Here is a 24,208-nt window from a genome sequence, read left to right on the forward strand (position 1 = left end):
ATGTTGCTATCTCCGACACACTATCGAGCAATACCATTGGCAACAGGAAGCATGCCAAGAGCTACTCTGGCTTTGGAAACTGTTTGATATTGTAGCTTTTTTTAAGATTGATTTTTTGTACTTTTCATGCCTTTATTGACAGAGGAGGACAGTGGACAGAACCAGAAACAGGGATGAGAGAGCTGGGAAAGTGCCACAGACTGAATTCAAACTCAGGCTGGCCACATACATGGGGCATGCCTTAAAGGGATACTTCAACATTTTGGCAAATTCGTCCATTGCCACAATTCCTACAGTCTTAGTAATAGGTTCGTTACCTTCAGTTGTCGGTGCAAGCTATTTTTAGATCGCTGCTGCCGAGTTCGGACCTGCTGTGCCAACTCAATGTAAGCAGACGGTATTCTGACTTTCCCTCATCAAACTCATCAAATACACAATCCAACAACTACAAAACGCTTTCTTGGACAAGTTGTGACCTGTACATTCACCACGCTATGAAATAATCATGGAACGTTACAAGACGGAGATGTTTTAAAGCTAAATGCAAAGCCGGAACTACACTCCAGACATGGCTGCTGCACTGTGTCACTCTTCCTAGTGGTTTACTCAAGAAATAGTTCTGAGTATTTGCTTCATGCGTCGTAATGTTACATAATTATACGTTCTTATTTTGTCAGGGTGCAGGGAATTTCCTGGATCTTAAATGAAGACAAAAATGTTCAAGTATTGAAATACCTAGTCCCTTCAAAAATTAAACTAATTCTTCAATGTTACTCTTAAACAACAGCTAGAAATAGGATTGATCAATTAGCTTCATAAGGATGCTGTAGGACTTACAGCACTATGAACTATATATCGATTGACCCCATGCCATTTCAAGGTCCTTTGACCAAGCATACTGTTCAAATAACCAACACCAACACATGAAGACATATTGGACAATGCCATGCTTCCAACTTTGCTGCAACAGTTTGGGTAAGGCCCTTTCCTCTTTAAACATGACTGTGCCCCAGTGCACAAAGCAAGGACTATAAAGGCATGGTTTAAAGGTGGAAGAACTTGACTGGCCTGCACAGAGTCCTGACCTCAACCCCATCAAGCAGCTTTGAGATGAACTCAGTGTTAATTTTGGCAGCTATTTTTAGTTTTAGTCTTTGAATGGAATGGATTTTCATTTTAGTCACATTTTAGTAATTTCAGTCCTTTTCAGTTTTTGTCTATTTTTAGTCGACAAGAACTCAAAACATTTTAGTCTAGTTTTAGTCCGTAAAAAGTCCGAAAACATCATTACATTTTATTCTAATTTTAGTCATCTTGATAAAAACTAAACTTAGTTTTTGTCAGTTTTAGTCATCACAGATCTATTTTTGTTACTTTTGTCTAGTTTCTGTCATGGAAAAAAGGCTGTCGACAAACATTTTTAGTCATAGTTTTAGTCGACGAAATTAACACTGGATGAACTGGAACGGAGATTGTGTGCCAGGCCTTCTTGTCCCACATCAGTGCCTGACCTCTAAAGAATGAATGGCCTCAAATTCCCACAAAAACGCTTTCGAAACCTTGTGTAAAGCCTTCCAAGAAGCTTAGAAGCTAAACCTGAAAATGCGAGGCCAAATCTAAAATGAATAATACCTATAACTGAAACAAGCTAAACAATGATAATACACACAAAGAGACTACAGTGTCGGTCATTTCTTTCTGCTGCACATCATAGCATTTGATCCATTGGTATTATTAAAATGAAAACTACAGCAGCTGTACAAATGTAGCTGTAATCACCCCCTTGTGCTGTCATCTAGTATTTAGCTTAGCTTAACTTAAAGACTTGATCCAAGATTCCAGTGTGTTTCAGCTTTAAGATGCTCAGGGTTGGTGGATCTCAGTCAGCAAAGGTTTTTGTGTGTATGTGTATGTGTCCTTGTCCCCTGACTGTGAAATCGGGCCTTCTGTCACCCATCTGATTGACTCCTGGCTATTCTTAGCCATGACAATTTGTAAAATTGACAAAGGATGTTACAACACAAGTCGCTGGAGGGCAGAGACACAGAGCTGGCTCAACAGCCCGGGGAAGGAGGGAGGAAGGCACGCTCAGCCTCCAACAAACACCCACAGACAAACACTGTGTGACAAAAATATATGAATCCAAACAGGGGCACTCACTCACAGCGGAAACGGTAAAGATGCATACAAAAAACTCACTCAAGGACACCCACATGTATGCACGCATTTAGGCCTGCCTCATCCGTGTGTCCTTGAATCTGGGTATCATTTTTTTGACCCCCCCCCCCCCCCCAGCTACGCTTCCTCTCCTTTAGCCACATATCATTTTTCTCTCCACCTGACACACCTCTGGATGCTCCAGAACGCCAAACTGGGCAGACTGATGGATTGCATGTGCCAACGTGTGGGTGTGTTTGTGTGGCTGTGATTATAGTTTATGTTATGTGTCCTGCTGCGGCCCCCTGCTCCCTCCCTCTCTCCTCTCTCTCCTCGTCTCTGTCACAGCAGCAGTAGTGGCACATTGAGGGCACGGCGTTCCGGCTGGTCAACCTGATGGAGCCGCTGACTTGTGGTTTGGCGTGGATTAGCATGGTGAGGAGGATCTCAGGCCAGAGGAGGTGAGCCAGAGCCCATCTGCATTGGCTACCAACGCCATAACACAGCAGAGCAGTCAGGGAAAGCTAGCAGCAACTGCCTGTATCAGTGCCTGGTATACATGTTTAACAGCAGCCTGGTCAATCCCAGATCAACCCTTCTGAGTGGTGTGAGTGGAAAATGGAGCTCAAACTCAAGCTTCAGCAGTTAGCAATCCAATCCAAATGCCAGACATCTGCTGTTATAGAGAACCACAGACATGAGGCAGCACCTACTGTACCTCCTTGTTGAATGAGTTGGGGTGGGATCACTGGGTAACTCACAGTACTGAGTCCCTATGTAAAATCACCACTTGTCCCCCAAAGGGTGTTCACTGCTGCTGTGCAATGATATCTATTGTTTTTTGTTGATGATATGAATGCATGTGTGTTGGATCAGTAGCATTGGTGACAATATCCTGGCTAACAGTTACTCCTGTTACACACTGAAAAGTGTGTCAAGATATTGTTTGGTTCTAATGTTCAAATAAGTTACACACGCCACTCCTAATGCCTTTTTATCACTGTTTCTGCACTTTTTCCCATCCACCAATTTTCACCACTCTTAATCAATTTTTGCCAATTCTAATTGATTTTCACCACTTTCCCCACACATTTTTGAACCTTTTCCTTCCTTTCTTAACCCTTTCTTGCATCTTTTAGCCCACTTATGCCATTTTGGCCACTTTGAATCAATTTCAGCCAATTTCAACCCAATTTATCCACTTTTTGCCATTTTCCCACCAATTTTTTCCCCTTTTTTGCCACTCTGTATACCAATTTTTGCAGTATTTATACCACATTGCCACTCTGTTTAACCATTTCTGCCACTTTTAACCCTTTTTAACCCTTTCACCACTTTTCCCACCCATTTTTGCCCTTGTCTTCCTTTCCTAACTGTTTTTGGATGCTTTAAAGTAATTGTTTGCCAATTTAAACCTTATTTTGCCACTTTTCAACTGCTTTTTCACCATTTTTTTCCCCACCCATTTTTGCCCCTTGTTGCATTTTCTAACGATTTAGGAAACTTGGTTTTTGAGCTTCTGTCCCATTTTGCCTCTGTTAACCTATTTCTGCCACAGTTAACCCTTTTAACCACCTTTTAACCCCTTTTTGCTATTTTCCCATCATTTTTGCAACGCCATATACCAATTTTTTTTGCCACTTTTCAACTGTTTTTCGACACTTTTCCTCCCATTTCTTCCACTTTTTTCCTTTTTAATCCTTTCTTGCATCTGTTATTCCATTTCTCCTATTTTATTCCATTTTGACCCCTTTTAATCTTTTTTTTTTTTGCCAAATTTAATGCAATTTTGCTTCTCTCAACTGCTTTTCACCATTTCCCACCCATTTTTGCCCCTTTTTGCCTTTTCAACCCATTTTTGACACTTGGGTTTTTGAATTTTTATTCCATGTATGACTCTGTTTAACCATTTTTGCAGCTTTCATCCTATGTTTTCCACTCTGTTTACCGATTTTCACCACTGTTAACCCTTTTTGCGACTGTTTAACTACTTTTCACACTCATTTTTGAACCTTTCTTGCCAATTTTAACCCAAGTTTTGTAATTTATTTTCCATTCTTACCTCTTTGATTCAATTTGGCTGCTTTTAATCAACTTCTGCCAATTTAACCCAACTTGCCACTTTTTGGCTTTTCTAACGCATTTTTAAACTTGGTTTTGGAACTTTAATCAATTTTTTTTGCTGTTTTTAACCCCTTTATGTGACTCTGTAACCACTTTTCTGCCAATATTTGCCACTTTTAAGCCATTTTGAAAATTTCTCCTTTTTTCTGCTCATTCTACTTTATTCTCTGACACCCTGACCTTTGTGCAGGCTTAGCTATGCCGTCTAACATTACTTTCCAAATGGTTTAGTTAATGTGCCAATCCACATCGTTAACATTGGCAAAAAAAGTAATTCAGAAAAGGGGTTTTCATTTTAAAAATGGCTTTGATTAGAGTGGTTATTATTGAGGTTTTAAATAAATATGGCTATTGCAGCGTATGTGATAGACGCATTTGTCTATGCCCAATATTGTTCTTGATAGAGCTAAGCCATGTTAGATTTTGTCTTTAGCTGACTAGCCTAAATTAAAAGATGTGTTTAAACAAGGAAATCAGTCACAAGGGACATCTCTAACCTTGAAAAGTTTCTGTTATTCTGCACACTCACTGGCAGAAGCATCATTTTTGATCAAGAAATGTTTCATGTTGAGCTTCTAAGGCTGAGAACTGGAAAGACTAAAAACTAAACTGCTGAAGGGCCCTCATCTCTACCAATAAGTTCAGTGAGATATGTCTCCATTTCTTAACCCTTTAAATTAAGATGCAGAGAATTTGATAGAGTGCAAACAGTTAAAAACACAGTTGTGCATAAAAGTCATGATAAAAACAGACGTGGATGAAAGCGCGTTCATGTGTGAGTGGACGGATACAAAACAAAACGACTCCAAGTTTTCCTCTGTGTGCAATCTGTACAAACAGGCGTGCGATGGATCTCTAATCACTCTCTGGTGTCTGTGTAGCGTGACGCACATGACATGGCACAGGCCCGCTCATGCTCACTCTCTGTGTCACACAGAGCCGACACACACAATACACATCAGCCTCAAAATAAACACACCGTAAAGGACATGACAAGCATGGATCAGTCTGGGGCTCCCATGGCGGGGGGGGGGGGACTGGTTACACTCGGCTGATATTGACTGGTGTGATATTGTGACAGAAGAGCAGGGCAGCACCAGCAGATCAATGTCTGTACGGAGAATGTTTCTGATGTGTAGAGGAGCGTGTCTGAGGCTGCGTGTCGGGGTCACAGAGCGCTGCGTTTCCAGTCACAGGCTGAGGCAGCGTTTTAAAATGCAATGTGTGATACGTGCCGTGATATTGATTAGAGCTAACATCACTTGAGCGCTGCTTGTAAATCTTAGTGACATCAGATCTGACATGAAACAGAACCTCGCTTCTGCTGTGGGAGACGTATTCTGTTTACATTAAACTTTACTTGTGAATATCTGGAGCTGCGTTTTGGGTTTAAGCTTCATTGAATTCAGGAAACAATGCTACAACAGTGATGTTTTTTTTTTTTAACAAAAGCTCCCAACATTCTGCAGAACAGGGAAGCCTTTATTCATTGATTCATTTTGAACAAATCAAAAAATTATACAGGGCAAAAAGATGCTGAAGCTGAAACTTGAAAGCTTATGGACACCACAACCATGAAACATCTTAATGATAATACGATGAAAGGATCAGTACAGCCCATTATAAGAGATTATCTGACCACCAAGCCAAGACCTGCAAAATCTGAGAGCTACTGGACATTTTTGACCATCACATGAAGACCTGGATGAGAGCTGAGATAAACAGCAAGCTAACCCTGCTTGGACCTAACAACATTTCACATGATTACTTCACATGTGAAGCTTTGTTCACAAGAAGCATGGTCTGGAGTCGACACAGAGAACATGAATGCAACTGTCCTCAGGTTCTGAGTGGCTACAGCTCTCATACACACCTGAATTTATCCATTATGCCAGGCAGTGCGTTCATTCGCTTCAACACTGCTCACCTGTGCTCATGTGCATACAGGAGCAACTGTGCCATGATGAAGCACACTTTCTTCATCCATGCCAGGGCCGAGAAAACTGTACTGTGCTTGAGCACAGGAGGGAGCTTCACACTAGTCAAATAAACTAGGGTCTCATTTATAAAAAGTATTAAAGTGTATGTGCGCCCAATCCTTGTAAATGACGTACGCCAGAATATTTCAGATTTTTAAGACTGTACCCATGCACATCTTCACACATTTATCTTTATAAATCCAGATCCACCTGAAAATGTGCGTACGTACACCTTCCTCCTGTTCCGCCCCCTACACACACACATTCAAAGTGAAGTGGTCAATGCAAAGCTACTTATGAATGAAAATATACAAAAATGAGCCGGCATAACAAAAGTTTCAGCGGTAATCATGACGGCAACTGGAAGGAAGCTGAAGACAAATTTTCTGGCTCCAAAACCAAGGTGATTGTGAATTATATAAAGAAAAATATGAATGAAAGGATAAATAAATAAATACTGACTGACGCCACTTTGCTTCGGCACATGCTCTTCTTACAGTGCCAAAAAATTCTGCCATTTATCATTACCCACAAATTTCACTGCAGGTTTTATTTTCTGATGGAATCCACACTTATTTATTCACATGTCAGCTCTCTCCTCTATAGCAGTGGTTCTCAACCTGGGGGTTCAGAACTCCCTTGGGGGTCACGAGACACTGAGAGGTGGTTGCCAGATGCCTTAAAAAAAAAAAAAATTTTCATCTGATTTTTAAAGGTATATTTTACCCATTTTTATAAACATTTATGCATTAAATGTATTGGATGTAACCCCCCAAAATAAGGTGCCAGAGACTGGTTAAAGCATAGTGGAACACAGCCACGGACATTCGTGGATAGTGATGTACTGACTATTTTGAGGTGACATTTTAAAGATTTTTGTTAAAAAATTACTTTGATTAGAGCATAAATCTCACCAAATGACCATGTTTTAATCTTATGTTTAACCAATTTTATCCATAGATTTCTATAAAAATGGGTAAATCCACCATTTGAAAAATGTTCTTTATTTTTTGAAGGCATCTGGTAACCCCCAAGGGGGTCCAGACTCCAAGGTGGATGACCACTGCTCTATAGGGTATTATCTAATATTATTATAAATTATCTTTTGATTGATCACTACAGGTTACGAAGAGGTTTATCTTGTCTTTTTTTTTTTTTATTTTGGCGAGCCTGAACTATGACTGATGTTTAGAATATACATGATTGTGTGAGCTGTCCAGGCTTCATCTACCCACTGTACTCAATTATATGATTAATGCAAATGATACAGACATGCTCAGTGACAAGAGGGCAAACATGAAGCCATGTGGAGCAGAGACTGCCGTGTTTTAGTTTGATCTGTGCAGCTAAGTGAAATTCATTTGAACTAAAAATCAAAGGAGAATGTTAAATACTAATATAAGTACTCAGTAGTTTTTATCCCTACTCACAAGGCATGCGTATGAATGAAACTATCTGCTTATGATGATGTGGATAGTGGATAAAAGTTCAGTTTTTTGTGAAATTAACCGTTTCAGATGCATTTATATACAAACTGACTTCAATTCGCCTCCCCCTGTACTTGTCACCAATTTCATCCTGCCTCAGAAACATTCGTACGCATGGGTCTGAGTTTGTTTACAGGTGTGCACATTTTTCCATCAGGTCTGTTTTTTAAAGATCACAGACTTTGCATGGGAAGTGGGGTACGCCAACTTCAGGTCCTGTTTTGTGCGTTTAAAAATTAGACCCCTGGACTTTGGGGGTCAAACGTGCTTGGGCATGGCACGGATTACCTAGAGCATTGTTACTCAACAGGTGGCTCTTGAGCAACATGTGGTCCTTTAGTGATGATCTGTAACTCTTTTATGCCTTAATTTGAAATATTATTGACCTCAGGAATTATCCATTGCAAGTCACAATCAGTTTGTTTCCCACACTTACACAGTAGGCTTTAATTGACAAACCTGATCATCAACCTTTGTTTTTCATCTGTTTATTTCCATTGCCCTTGTTTGCAAATTTTCCCCTTTTTGACTCTTTTAATCAATTTTAACTGCTTTTATCCCATTTGTCACTTCTTTTTGCCATTTTTCAACTTTTTAAGCTACCTTTTGCCATTAAATGCCACTTTTTTCCCCATTTTTGCCACCTGCAACTCTCTTTTTTGTCACTTCTCACCCATTCTGGCACTTTCTGCCCTTTTATGCCACTTTTCATGCAGTTTTTGCCATTTTATGCCTATTCTTTGCACATTTTCACCCACTTCTGCCACTTTTTTTGCTGCTTTTTGACCATTTTACTACCTTAAACTTGCTTTTATTACCACTTCATTGCTTTTTTGCTGCTTTTCACCATTTGAATTGTGGCTCTTGCAAGTTTTTTTTTTTTTTTTTTACAGTTTGGCTCTTTAGTTGAGCAGAGTTTCCTAAGGACTTTACCTCAACATCGGCACCAGGCTCTCTGCCTGTGTTGCAGTAAAAGGGAGCACAACCACACAGGAAATTCTACAATCTTGAGTAAGAGCTCTTGTCTGTGCACTCCAAAAACATTCTTAAAAATGTGGACTGCACCTTTACAGTGCAACTTTCAAGAACATTTTGGGACAGCCTCCTCCCCAAGTTCTTTGGGAGGCAAGACATGACATGAAAATGAAATCGAAAAAAATCTAAGATTGCGGGCAAAGCAAAAGGGTCCAATGCTATAACAAGAGGTTTTTTTTTTTTTTTTTTTTGGCTTCCTATCAATGCTATATTTATCTGAATGTATTCACAGTATCAATAAAGGAGCAGGGCATGAAGCAGCTTCAGAACAGACACAAAGATAGCACAAATGTTGCATGTTCACACATCATCACACACTGACTTCATGCTGGAAAGGAAACAGGTTTGTGCTTGTGTGAAAACACCAACGAAATCCAGGCGATCGGCATAAACACAGTGATCTCTACTGTCCACATACTTTCAGCCATGTATTGTACATATCACTAAAAGGTATTGCTTTAACCACATATAGTGGTATTTAGATAAATCCTTTCACGTGATTAAAAAAGAGTCTCTGACATTTACTTTTTATATAGTGAAAAACATGAATCAACATCATCTCAGTAGTCTACATCATAAAAATGCCAACTGTGCGTGCTAAATCCTCAAACAATCCACCTCTTCAAGCCTCTGAAAAGCTTCAAAAACAACAAAATAACCATTGAATCCCTGTTCATGAAACAATCCCTTATTTCACCTCCTTTAGCTTCTTTGAGTAAATAATGACTTCTCACTGCTACAAAGAGAAATGCTTAAACAGATGACTTCTGCAGCTCTTTTGTTGTTGCCATGCTTGCTGGGAATTTCTCTCCATAGGGCAACACCAAGCTCCCCGACATGTTGTTGTGAGGAGTTATTTTTAGTTTCTTAGTTACAAGGAGACAGCACATACACACGTATGCAGAATGTCTTTGTTGTTGCAGCTTTAATGCTCGTTTAAGAAGCAGGGAGTTAATCATTGAGAACATGAAGGTGTTGTCTGATGTTTTTTGTAGGTTTGATAGTCATAAAAAGGGCTGATACTCACAGGGAGGGATCGTGGACGAGATCTTTGAGGTTGATGCCACTGCGGTCCTCGGCGAGGTTTCGAAAACAGCTATCACTCACTGCAGAGACACAGAGAGAGGAAGGTTAGATAGAACTCAAACAGACCAGCAATTAGAACAGAAATTCATGAGGTTATTTTAGCTCAAAATGCTTTTCTGACATTGACCAAATGATGTACATAATTATCATCAAAGTCATTTAAAGGAAAAATGTGTGTTGAAGCAAAATATCTCAAAAGTCTTCTTTCTTTGCTGTCACTAACAGCAAGAATTGCTCATATTTTCCTCTTTTGTGAGTTTCTAAAGCAGCATGGTTAGTAGCAACATGACATCATGTCCGAACAGCATGCAGACATCAGATATCGCAACACAACAATACATTAAATATTATATCCTCTGTCCTGTAAATTTCAGTTTCCCCTTTAAAAAATACGACACCTGGGCTTTGGATTTGAATGCTTGGAATGCCCGACGTCATTGTAAATGAAGGCTCAATGATTTTCGAGTCTAAATAAAGATAAATAAATAAACAAAGTGTGTATTGACAAGCCATTATGTGAGCTGCATGGTTTTGCCTCTGTCTCAATAAGGCCCCGTCCACACGCAGACGAATTCAGGAGTATATGCAAATGTTTTTTGTCGTATCGTCATTTCATCCACACGGAAACAGTGTTTTGGGTGACTGTAAACGATACTTTTTGAAACTGGGTCCCAGAGTGCACAAATCCGTAAACAACTACCGTTTTGTCTCCGCGTGGACGGCTAACTGCATCTTTCTTGAAACAATTACATCACACATAGCATAGCTCTCTTAAGATGCCAGTGCGGGTCCGGCCAAAACAACAATGGTGGGTTACAGGGTTGCATTTGTGCTGCAGAATCTACTGAGCTTGTTATGGATTTTACAGCAAAATCTGATGCTCCTTTACCAACACCGTGAAACACACACACCAGATGTTCTTAAATCCAACGCGAAGGGCAATGAGAAGAAAGTTTGTGTCAGTTATTTGTGATCTTCTTCTCTCTTTTGGTGCATTTCTGTGGCAGCGTTACAGCGCCACGTACAGGCTTGGCATATATACTACAGCATTTTCAATCGTTTTCAGTGGTTCTGTGCTTACGCGAATATTTCCTGAAATGCTCCTGTCTTTACAGAAAACTTTTTCAAAATGAAACAGCAATATATCGTTTTCGTCTCCATGTGGACGGGGCCTAAAAGTCTGTCTTAGATCATAGACATAATCATAGACACTCAACCCAAAATTGTCCCACTGCCACATCAGTGGCTAATGAATGGGATTAGTTAATGTTAATGGTAGCGTTGTACTCAAGACCACACTATCTGAGACAGAGACTTGCCCAAGACCGGAGTGCACCAAGCCCAAGATTTGACCAAGACTTTTGGAGGTCGAGACTGAGTGCAAAAAATTTGCAATATGGCAAGTGTCCACTTGAAGTCCCATACACAGCACATGTTAAAAAGCTGTTTTTTTACACCACAAATAAACTGGTTTACAGCGTGGATCAAAAAACATCTGCGTTAGCTAATGTCTTCATGATCACACACTGTACTGAACTGTACCCATTTTGGATCTTACATTTTCATTTGCCCTTTCCTTATTCCTTGTCCAATCCAAAACAATTTTGCCAGTTCTTAGAATGGACCTGACCAATCATTGAGCATCATTGAGGCGGTAGCGTGAAGCAGGAGTTTGTTCTACAGGAAGCAGTAGCAATGGCTGATGCCAGCTTGGATGTAGCTATAGTGTAGGGGCAGTTTTATCAGATCCAGACCACATTTCTTTATTTAAAAAAAACAGCAAAGAACTGCACTGAAAGCTTTTCATGGCAGAAAAGATGTATTTGCCCTTCTTCCAACCTGCTTTGCCATGAGTTTGCAATAGTTACAGATGGGCTTTAGTTGTATTGCAAGCCAGTAGCAGTGTCTGTGGGTGGTGAAGAGATTAGCTCCATTCTAGATTTAGTGACAGCGTTTTTAATCAGATCTGGGAAACATTTCTTTATTGAAAAAGTAGCAAAGAACCACACTGACAGCCTTTCTTGGAGGAGAAGATGTTTTTGCACTTCTCCCTACTGGCCTCAGCATGAGTTTGATCCACCAACAAGCTCCAGCGTTTCGAAACTAGAGCAGCCTCTGCATGCTGAGCTCATGTTAGTACTCGAGCCTTTGGTTTCCTTGATGAAAATAGCATTGTGTTGCCTCATGCTGGATTATATACGGCAGTATACCGTACAGGGTCAACGACTGCTAAGGCTTCATGGAATGGGTTTCCATGGCAGAGCAGCTGCATTCAACCTCACATCACCAAGTCTAATGCCAAGCATCAGATGGAGTAGTGTAAGTCTGGGTTTGGCGGACGTATGCGCCAACTGTGAATTTTGGTGGAGGAGGGATAATGGTATGGGGCTATTTTAAGGGTTTGGGCTAGGCCCCCTTATCTCCAGTGAAGGGTGTCTTACCAAGACATTTTGGACAATTACTTTGCTTCCAACTTTATGGCAGCAGACTGAGGAAGGCCCTTTTCTATTCCAACATGACTGGTGCTCAAAGCGAGGAGGTGTGGAAGAACTTGACTGGCCTGCACAGAGCCCTGACCCCAACCCCATCAAGCACCTTTGGGATGAACTGGACAGGAGATTCTGCACCAGGCCTTTTCATCGAACATCAGTGCCTGACCTCATAAATGCTCAACAGAATGAATGGTTCTTTTGAAAGCCTTCCTAGAAAAGTGGAAGCTGAAGAGGGGCAACTCTATATGAAAATATAAATGCATTTGAAGACAAAGTCATTGTGTATTTGCAGGATGTTTCAACAATTTTCAAAAGCCTTCATGAAAAGCAGGAGCCACTGAGTGCAAGAAAGTGGAAAACTTTGATCTTTTCAAACACGAACGCTGAAAAAAAAAATCCTACAAATCTGTGTAAAACAAATGTGATTAAAAGAAATGAAACTTGTGTTCTCTGTTCCTTTGCACTGGAGACTGAACTGATCCGCAAACAAAGGGAAACAAAAATATTTCTTAATGATCTCTCCTTGAGGGAAACAGAAAGAGATGCACAACTTCCAAAAGACTTCCATCAAACTACATCTCTGAAATGTTCTGCACTGTTTTGAAAATACTGTTTTCATTCTTAAACTTGGTCCAAAATTAATGTCTGGGACATGACAACAAAGAGTACTCTCTCTGGGGCGCTCACAGATCTTTAATTTTGGCTTAAAAAGAGAGAATAGGATGCTCCATATTTGAGTTAGAACTGTAGTAAAGCAGGTGTGTCAAAGAAAAGTGTAGGGGAGCTGTCTTCTAAAAAGGGATGCAAAGATCCACTAATGTCAAAATACGGTTGTGATAATGAGTTTGATTTTTTCATGATTTTTTTTTACATTTTTCTAATTTACACAAAAGCATAAGACTAAATTAAATTCATAAAAGAAGTCTGGCTGTGTTTCTGGAGTTCAAGCAGAAAGCTTTCAAAGACACTAAATTTTTTCCATTTCTGGTCATCTCTAATAAGCTTTTATTCATGTTCTTGAAAAGTTTAGTCATTACAATGGGCTCTAATGTATAATCATCAGTCCAAATTCTTGAAACACCAAATTATAAAGTATTCTCTAAGCCTCTCGTTTTAAAATCTGCTTCCTAACGTGTTAATTTTTTAAATTAGTGGATGAACACACATGCTCTGAAGAGAATCACAAACACACACATGCCTACACTCAGAGATGTGCTCAGGTGCAACAGATTGCTATAAATAATTGGCCTTTTCTGTAAATAACTCCAATGCTTTTGCTGTTTTGAAATACTTGTAAACTGTCCTGATGTCAAACATAACCACATTCTTTTATATTGTTTCAGCATCCTCCTCTGAAAACTGCTCACATGCTGTCAAATCTGGAATTAAACTTTAGAGACATGATGAAACAAGCAGCTGGTGTAGACAGTCACATAACAGTGATGTAAAATAAGAGAGTACTGAGGGAATAGGGACCTGTCACAGTGAGGAAAAACTGGAGGGAATCAACTTTAACACATGGGAGTGTTTCTAATGGACATTTAAAGAGGTGAAGAGTGCAGATTGATTTAGGTGTAGAAGTCAGAAATAACTAGCTAGAGACAGGATAGAGCTGCAAGTCTGCCTGTAAAGCAGCAGTTTGAGCGTTACCTCAGATTAAATAAAAATATGGAATTTAAAATATGTGACTGCATAAATATTCACCCCCTTCAAGTCAGTTTTTAGTAGATGCAGCTTTGGAGTCTGTGTGGATAGGTCTCAATCAGACTTTCACATCTGGACACTGAAATTTTACTCCATTCTTCTTTGCAAAACTGCTCAAGCTCTGCCAGATTGCACAGGGATCTGGTGTGAACAACCTGTTTCAAGTCCAGCCAAAAGTTCTCTATTGGATTGAGGTCTGGGCTTTGACTTGGCCACTGCAGAACACTCACCTTATTGACTTTAAAGCATTTCTATGTAGCTTTCACTGTACGCTTCGGGTCATTGTCTTTCTGGACAATAAACCTCCAAAATTTAGTTCTCTTACAGACTGAGCAAGATTGTCCTCCATGATTTTCCTATATTTTACCTCATTCATTTTAACCTCTACCTTTACAAGCCTTCCAGGGCCGACCGCCAAGAAGCACCCCTACAGCAGGATGCTGCCACCACTGCTTCACACTGGAAAAGGTGTGTTTGTGGCAGGGACAGAGCTGGATGTGTTAAATATCTGGGGCTAAGCCCAAACAAAGAGCAACCTGTGGGGGTGCTTTCCTTGAATTTTTTCACTTATTGGACACATGTATGCACTATATTAACACAATTTTGAACAAAAATATAAATTTAAAATGCAAACAAATTTATGCATCATATGGGCAAAAATAATGCTTCTCAAACTAAAAAAAATCTTCCATCATCCATCATTTTTTCTTAATGTAACTGCACTAAAAGTTTCGTAATTATTGTAAAACCATGACACACCATGTTGAAGTTCAATAATTTTGACGTCTGCCCCCTAAAATAAGTCTGATATTTTTTTTGAAGTTGCATTATATTGGTAGGGTATGAATTTGGAGAAGAAAGGTTACAATTAAAACTTTGCATTTTCAAACAAAGGACATAAAAGAAATCAACAAATGGGGTTACCAATATTAATTCACTCACAAAAATGTTGAAACTTTTTAAAAAGAACTATTTTTTGACTGTGATGAGTGCATAAGTTCTTTTCTTTTCTTTAAAGGGGGTGAATATTTATGCAATCACTTATTTAACATCACATATTTTTATTTAACACTAGAACCGCCATGGATCTCTATATACCTTAAACAGCCAACAGGTCAAATTTAACTGTCATTAAAGTGCCTTGATTTTCATAAATAGCACTGATCGAGGACTGTTAGTTAATCACTGACGTTGAACAGCTTTTTAACTTCAGATAGCAAACTAGATCACTGTTGGAAGATCCGTCACATAGAAAATTGTCTTTGGACTGACTGCTAATCCCGAAACTCCTCATCACCGGATTCTTCTTCATTAAAAGCACTGAGATAACCTTTTTATATTTAACAATGGTAAATGTCTTTTTTCCCTGTTGTATTCATGTTGAAGGTTGATCTATGACTACTGATTAGGCATTGCTGCAATAGAGAGATGGCATTTCCATTGCACCATCTATTTATGAAATAAAACAGTGGGAAAATCAAGGCTTTCTCATGGGGTAAATTTGACCTGCATGGTGGTTTTAGATATAAATGCCCATAACGGCAAAACCGCAACAGCATTCACAGCGATTCTGAAGAGTGGAAAAGTTGGGAGAAAAAAATATCCAAAACATGTCTGCGCTCATCAGAAGAATCATCAACACAACATCTGCTCCGGCTGCCATCGGCCCGCACAGCCAGTCAGTGGTTGTGGACAGAACGATGTACATCTCAGGTCAGCTGGGACTGGATGTGGCTTCTGGTCAGCTGGTAGACGGAGGAGTGCAGGCCCAAGCCAAACAGGCTCCCATTAATATGAGGGAGAGCCTCAAAGCTGCTGGCTGTGACTACACCGACAGTGCTGCTCGCTGATATCAAAGATTTTAACAGCGTCAACGATGTCTACAAAACATTTTTCACCAGTAACTTCCCTGCCAGAGCTGCATACCAAGTCGCTGCTCTTCCCAGAGGTGGACTGGTGGAAATTGAGGCAGTTGCTGTTCTTGGTCCTCTCACGGACTCCTGACTAGCTGGCCACATCCTGAACAAATTGTAGTCATTGTAACCATTAAATGATCTGAATAGTTTTAAAAGTAATAAAAATAAATAAATAAATAAATGCCCATTAACAAAATTTGGGTTTAGGCAAAGATTTTTTATGACATCAGGTGCTATTTAACAAACTTTTAGGAGAAAAAGACTGACAGTCTTTAAAACTGTAAACACACGAGTAAGATACAACTTAAGAATAGCCTTGGGTAAATTTTACCCGTTGGCAGTTCTAGTGTTAATTGACATTGTAGAAATCTGTTTTCACTTTGACATTAAAGAGGGTTTTTTGTATTTTTTGTCGAGAAAACCAGAGTATATCAACCATGATTTATAAATCAAAAAACAGTTTTAACAGTTAAACACAGTTTTTGTCTGAACTTCACTGCTTAAAAAAAAAACACTTGTTCAACACAACATCTTTAGTTGCTCTCGCCGTGTCACCCTTTTTCAGCTATTATTGACTATTGACCGTGACTTCCTGCTAGAGTCCAGTCCCGATCAAATATGGCCACCATGTAAATAAAGTGATGGCTCCACCTGTAGGAAAGTCTCTGTGGAAAAGCCACACCTTCATCGTCTCCACCCTCTCCTTCCTCACTAAACCAGGGCGGCCCAGCGACTGCAGAGCAGGTGTGAGCCACATGAGTCATCGCTGTGATCGCTGACGGATGGAGTGACGGATGGAGCGAGACAGGGAGCATGATGAAGACACAAGAAGAGGAAAATGAAAAAAAAAAAATATAACAAAGCGACATAAAGCGACAGAGGAGCAGGAGGAAGAGAGGGACAAGGTGCTTTCTGATCTGACGGGGGCCAAACATGAACGGACAAGCTGGCGTCTTAAAATAGAATCAAAGAAGGAAGCACCTGAGGGCGTTTTGCGAGGGTGGCGTTGTTGGTAGTGGTAATGCAGTGGACTTAATCCAAAAAACTTGACGCGCTAGTTGTAGACAAGACTGGAAATGTCATCATGCGACTCAAATGAAGTGCCATGATCCATAAACGAGGGGAAGGGAGGGCAAGAGAGTGGATGGGTGAAGCAAGAATGGTGTAAAAAATGGAAGTAGGGTGTCAAAGGGAGGGGATGTGACGGGAAAGAGCTGAAAAGGATGGAGATGGAGACGGAGATGGAGGGGGATGAAAAGGATGTAAGGTGGTGGAGTGAAGGGAGGGGGGTGGAGTAGTGCCGATGGGGGCAGCAGTGGAGGTAAACAGAGGGTGCAGGACGTTGCTCTGGGCTCTGGCAAATAAATGGGAGAGTGCTGACATTTGCACAGCTCAGAAAAGAGAGAGAGGGTGAAACAAGAGAGACAGAAAGACTGCGGGAGAGAGAGAGAGAGAGAAGGGGGGAGGCGGGGGAGACGAGGAAAAAAAAGGTTGAAGGAGGAGAGAAAAAAAGGGGAGCACAAGCACATGGAAGACACAGCAGCCTACCCTGGCTTTAGAGGGGCACTGCTGCAGAAGTGCATGTGTGGGTTTGTGTGTGCGATGGGGAACTTCCTTCAAGACTGCAGTATTCCTTACACACACAGCCCTCCTCAGTCTTTCTCTCCCAGCTACCCCTTGATCTAAAAATAGCCGCTCCACTCTCCTACAAGAGGCAGCAACCATTCTGAACCAATCAACACGCTCTGTCAAAGGCATCGGTACCCACCACCCCGCTATCTATATGTGTTTGTGTGCAACAAGGGGGAACTCCTGACTGAAGGTAATAAAAATGCCCCTCCCTGAGTGCTGCACTGGTAGAAACGGCGCTGAAAGCGATCCCTTCTGCAAAACAATGGCGAGGAAAAGAATGAAGGGGGGAGACAAAAAGAGGGAGAAGATCTGGCTACAGCTGAAACAGGCTTCAAAGGAATATTAATGTGATCCTGTGCAGGAGGAGAAGACATGGGGAGAGAGAAAAGCAGGGAGTGAGGGAAAAAGGTGCGCAAGAATTCATGACACTGCTCCCACCCACTTCCCAAGCTACGCCCCTTCAGGTAAATCTGCCCCGCACCACATCGTTGCCCCGCCATGTAGGAGAAACCAGAGGCTTCATAAGCACAGCAGACGTCGATTTGACTCCTCTTCCTACCAATGCATCTGAGGTCATGGCGAAAGTGAAGACGTAACGCAGTGACCCCGTCCCACCCCCAGGGGGCGCTACTCCCCACAGTCCACAGCGAGCTAAAGGTCAATGCTTCTACATGGCTGGACAACAACTAGCAGACAGACAGAAAAGGCCAGACAGACAGTCGGTCTCTTCCAATATGTCATCCTGCTGCTCTGTGGGGAAACATGGACAGACAAGCTGAGGCTCAAATCCTCTTCATGCACTTTCAATAGAAGCTGTAACATTTTAATTTTCCTTTTTTTGTTTATTTCTGTCCATTCTGCTCTCCTCCTTTAATTTACATTGGATACACTGGATAAAAATAAAATGTCATTGGGATGTGAACTATGTGAAAGAGGGGAACTTTTTAAACGTGCTATCACAACCAAGGCCGCCCATAAGGGAGGAGCTTTCTGAGGCCAAACCAAAGTGGGGGTCACAAAGGTCGTGAAAATCATGGTCCATTATAAAGTTAATCTGTATTTACTTTTAACCTAACTATTAACTAGGGCTGGGAAATCAATCACAAATTTGATTAAATCGCAACATGGCCTGCTGCAATTTTCAAATCCTCAACAGTGCAATATCGCTTTAATCTGAAATTTGTCAAAATACCAGTTTAATACAATCTTTTCTCTTTTTTCATGCTCTACACATTATGCAAACATTCAAGTGTCTTTTTTTGTTTATTTTTATGACAAAAATCCTACTTTTCTTGTTCATATATTTGTTTTTCTTCATCAAAATGAGAATGATATGAAAAATGATCATCCCCTTTAACATAGAAATTGATATCAAATTTGCTTTACAAGCCAAAATCACAAAAAGATATTTTTTTTCTAAATCTTTTATCCCTAGTTTAACTTTGTGTTTGTTTTATAGAATTTCTTGCTTGTGTTGTTGAACAACACATGAGACGAGGAACCTAAAAATAACTGCATATTAATTTGCAATCGCAATATAGGGGATAAAAAATTTGTGCTACGATAATTTTCACATATAATTTTACTAATAACCTATTTAATCAAAGCAACAAAAATTAATTTTATTGATTTATAATGTCCTACAATATAAACTTTTTAAAATGTAAACTCCTTTTCTTAAAAAGGAATTACCTTTTTATTGGTGATGTTCTCAATGACAATGGGTAAACAGAACAAAATGATAAGGAAAGTAATGTCAGTGTTCGGAGCTAAGTCATAATTTGCCCAAAAGTCAGGATGTAAGAAAGATTTAAGAAAATGAAGTCGAAGAAACTGAGACAACAATAAAGGGAAAAATAATAGAATTGTGAAAAGATCCAAAGAAAGAAAAGGAAATGGGCAAAGTGGCGAAACAAATTCTAAAAACTAGCAGAAAGTGGCAAAGATTGGACAAAAAAAAGAGCAAAAAGACAAAAGGGCAAACATGGCTTAAAGCTGCAAAAATGGGTTGAAAGTGGGAAACAAATGGTAAAAATGGGCAAAATTTGGCAAAAATGGAAGCAAATGGCAAACTGGGCAAAAGGCAATAAATGGAAAAAACTGACAAGAAGAAGTGGCAAACATGGGTGTGCAGTGAAAAAAAAAACAGTTAAAAATTGGCAAAAAAGTAGCAAAAATTGACAAAGAATTGCATTAGAAATTTATAAACATGGGCTAAAAGGAGCCAAAATGGGTCGTAAGTGAGAAAAAGGTCAAAATGGGCAAAAAGTGCCAAAAATGGTAGAAAGGGCAAACTGGGCCAAAGGGGAATAAATGGTGGAAAACTGGCAAAAAGAAGTGGCAAACATGGGTGTGATGTGGCTGAAATGGGTATAGAACGGAAAAGCTGAAAAAAGGAAAAAACGAAAATAGAGCAAAAAACAGAAAAATGGGTGCAGAGTGCCAAAAATGGGTGTAGAGTATCAAAAATTAGCAAAACTGTGTCAAAATGGGAGAAAAGTGTCAAAACTAGTGGCAAAATGAGAGAAAAGTGGAGAAACAGTGGAAAAAAACGGCAGAAATTGGTGTTAAGTGGCCAAAATGGGTTTAAAGTCTAAAAAATGACAATACCACGGCGAAAAATGGGCATAAAGTGCAAAAAAGGGTTTAAAATGGCAAAACAAACTTGATAAAAAGGCGTCACACAGCAAAAATAAGCTAAATTGGCAAAAAAGAAGAAAAATTTGTCAAAAGTGCAAGCTTCTGTTTTAAATGTCTTATGTAGTAGAAAGTCATCAGTGAGCATGGTCACATTTTAAACCATAACATTTGCATTTGCAAGCTTTAGCGTTTGCTCATTCAGTGCTTCAATGGGAATAATACGTTGCTAAGGGAATACATTTAACCCTTTATAGAATGATGTACAGGCATCTGATACTGTCATTTCAAGCTTTCCTTGTACAAACTATGCAACACACAGATTACTGCTGGGAATTTGTGGACAAAATGTGTTTAGCACTGGTATCTGTTAACATGTCTCTTTTTCTATCTAGACAGTCATTTGTTTTTTTTTACATGGACAGTTTTCAGTAGTGTAGCAGTTATCTTTCAAAGCCAGTAAAGTTAGCTTTTGCCTTTAAAGTTCTAAGGTTTGACCATAGTATCATTGATTTTTTTTTTATGTATAATCTGTCTTTTCAACTATATGTCTTTATTGGCTCCCACCATCTTTTATTTGCCTCCCCCTTTGGGAGTGTGAGTGTGCAGAAGCCTAAATGTCCCCAGGCTACAGCGGTGGGAGGAGAGCAGGAGGCCTGAACTTCAGAAGCATTACGCAGGGATCGAGATGTATACACCCCAACACAAACGCTAACAACACACGAAGGGTTAATGGCTAAACCAAAGCAGAGCAGGAGAGATCAGGACACAGGGGAAGACATCAAGAGACCACAGAGGCCGGAACTGATCAGGGAGGAATAAAAGTCAATAAAGAGAGAAAATGCATGGGAAAACACAGAAAGAATTATTGCTTAGGATGGAGAAAAGAGGAACGCTTGAGGGTAATGCATCATGGGAGGAAATCCAATGACCATGTCTGCGCAGTACAACCACACAGTAAGTGCTTCTAAGCCAGTTTACTGTCTTTCTGACACCATATAGAGGATTTCGTTATAATGTTCACAGGAATGTTTATTCCACAGGTCAAATGTTCAGCTTCATTTATGTTTTTTTCTTGTTCAGTGTAAGTCACCATGCTCACATTATGCTGATGTTAAACTAAACAATAACTGAAACTTTGAGGGTGATTAGGACTTTTCTGCCTTCAGACATACTGAAGATAAAAATCCAATGTGGTTAAACAGATTTTCACCATTCAAACACAACAGTTTTGCCAAATTAATGCATAATAATAGTGATTACCATTAGACAGATTATTTCTCAGAGTGACAAAATCGACAGTTGTCCCACCCTTACTTCTGGGTACAGGGTCCTCTTAGCAAAAGCAATCAAAAGGTTATGTTTCAGCATTGTTTCTCCTTTTCTCCAGACTGCAATCTCCTACATGTTTACTCATAAAATCATTTGCCTTCAAAAATATCACAACTAGTGCAGGATGAGAGCTGTAAAGATTTTGAGCTGAATGGTGGGGGTATTTAACAAAACTGCTTTATTTTAAATTGTTTTTATCTTAAAATTAGCATTTTTCCGTCATATACGGTATGTACTGTATATATACCGCAGTCATGCTCTGGATGTCCTAGCATATTAGCAGGAGCATGGGGAAATAATCTGTTAAAAAAATAACAAAGACCACACCTTATAGGCAGAGTAAAGGTTGGATGTGGCAAGTAGCATGGTCTAGGGCAGTGATACTCAATGCTTGGCTCTTTGTGATCACTCATGGCACTTTTAAGTCTTACTTGGAAAATAATTAAGCATGCTATCAACTAATCCCACTCATGCTGCAGTATCTAAACGCTGGCTACATTTTGCTGTTCTTTCTGGAAGCTGCGTTTTGCAACCCTCCTCCACCCCAGCTCCTCCTTTATGCTATATCCGACTTAATCAATGTCATTCTGTTGTGGTTGATGTCTTCTCTGCTCTGGGTTTATTGCTGCCTCTTCTCCTGCCTCAGGCTTTCCTTGTAAGCGTAGGAAAGGCAGGAACGTGTGCTGTTCATTTTCTACATAGGCTCATGAGAGGGCAGCGGGATCCCAGAAAAGCCACATCACCAAAAATAAAAGCAATAAGAGCAAATTAAAAACTGTTAATAAAGAAAAATATAACTGCAAATCATTTGTGTTTCTTGGCAACATGTGCAGGGTTGAGTAACACCGGTCTAAAGCAGTGTGTACAACCATGCATGATTACTTTGACTGCAACTTAAGATACTTTAATATGAGTTTGCAAAGATATTTCTTATCCTATCACTGAATAAGGTAGGTATCAAAAAACTGGACAACCTCTTAGAAAGCTAACATTTTTCTGTGGTATTTCTGGTATTTTCTAGCTCTGCCTTTGTTTTGTGTGTACATATTCTGAATAATTAGGCATAAAAAATGCCTTAAAAACAGGTACTAAACATTTTGGACTTTTAGCAGCAGATTGCTTCAATCAACAATTGTGAATAAGGCAGAAATAGCTGAAATGTACGCTGAAAAAGTACATTTTACAGTGCATTCATGTACTCCAGTTGCTCTCAGATGGTGAAGGCCATGTTGAGGTGTGTGTTGTGGATTTGAACAACCATGCATTATTACTACAACTATACATCAAATAAAGTCATGTGAAGAGAATTTTTTGCATGAATATAGAGAAGGTGTACCTTGAGATTTTGGCTTAATCTTAGGTGGGCCTTAGGCAAAAAATGTTGGTGGGTAGTACTGTTGCCACGAGCTCCTGGTCATGCTGTGGATGTCTCTTAAGTGTGCTGTTCACAGAGAAATGCTTTATTGGGAGGAGGGCTTATATTGATCATGTTGATGAGGGAAAACAGAGCATGTGTTTCATATCATACATACACACACACACACAGACACACCCCCACACACCCACACATATATGCAATATATATATGTATATATATATATATATATATATTGCATATATGTACACGATTTGGAATATAAAACATAGTTTCCCAACAACAGAATCGTAGCTACTGGAAACACCTAGTAGCTGCTGTGCAATAAAGTTAATGTTACACCGTGGTCATATTAAAAGGTACGCAGGCCACAGACCATAACAACAATGGCTACCCCACCTGTTGCTGCTGATGATAATACAGTACATGCTTTGAATGTCTTAGATATAACAATACTTAACTAAAGCTGCTGGGTTTCCTTACACTGTAACTTTGTCTGTCTAGGTGGCTTACTGACCCACTGAGCCAACAGTGAGTAGCGCTCAGGAAACTTTAGCCCATTGCTAAGGGTTAGCTTGTCAATGTAGATGACTTGTCTTTTGCTGACAAGTTATGGTAGCAATAGGAGAAGGTGTCCAGAACATTCTGAGAACTGACCACTGGTTTTAGCCTACTATACTTGTTTGGCTTTTTAAAACCAGGGCACAGCTACAGTATGACAAATACTGCCATTGATAGCACAGGTAGCATTTTTGCTAACATGTAAAGTGTAAATAAATATAGCTAGGAAAGTAAGCAGACTACTTTTTTGCCTGGTCACGATAGAGGTCAAGTTAGCATGCTAGGCTAAAAGTGCTTTTCAGGCTAGCTGCTGTTCATCTGTATGCAGTAGCTTAGCCAGCTAGCATGCTAAGTGCTGTCAGTCTGGCAGAGAGGATTCATAAACTGCTACTATGTTCCACTCCATCATTTCCAGGACATAAAGCAGTCAGCACTCATTATCTCCTCGGGATCTCACGCTAATGGGGTTTTCCCTTATAGCACGTCCTCACATACACACACTCAGCCTCACATACACCGCTTACACGCACAATATCTTAGTGAATACATTTAAGGGTAATTATGGACAACTAACAGACACTCATCAGGTACCTGAGCACTCCTACACACAGACGCCTTGGACAGCTCGCCACGGATCAGCACTTTTACATATCTTGCTCCACAAATCACAAAACAGACAAAGTGTCCAGAG

At 39.9% G+C, this 24,208-nt stretch overlaps 1 protein-coding gene and 1 pseudogene across 5 annotated transcripts in view; one reads left to right on the forward strand and one right to left on the reverse strand.

Moving 5' to 3' along the window:
• Positions 1–24,208, reverse strand: part of gphnb (gephyrin b) — a 202,170-nt gene that overhangs the window by 124,740 nt on the left and 53,222 nt on the right. For all 5 annotated transcript variants that reach the window (XM_041804499.1, XM_041804497.1, XM_041804498.1 and 2 more), the window contains exon 2: positions 9,810–9,888. In XM_041804499.1, coding sequence (XP_041660433.1) covers positions 9,810–9,888 — 79 coding nt within the window. The remainder of the gene's footprint in view (positions 1–9,809; positions 9,889–24,208) is intronic.
• Positions 15,656–16,095, forward strand: LOC121520919 (annotated as a pseudogene).

This window comes from Cheilinus undulatus, linkage group 14 (genome assembly GCF_018320785.1).
Source record: "Cheilinus undulatus linkage group 14, ASM1832078v1, whole genome shotgun sequence".
NCBI classification, from domain to species: domain Eukaryota; kingdom Metazoa; phylum Chordata; class Actinopteri; order Labriformes; family Labridae; genus Cheilinus; species Cheilinus undulatus.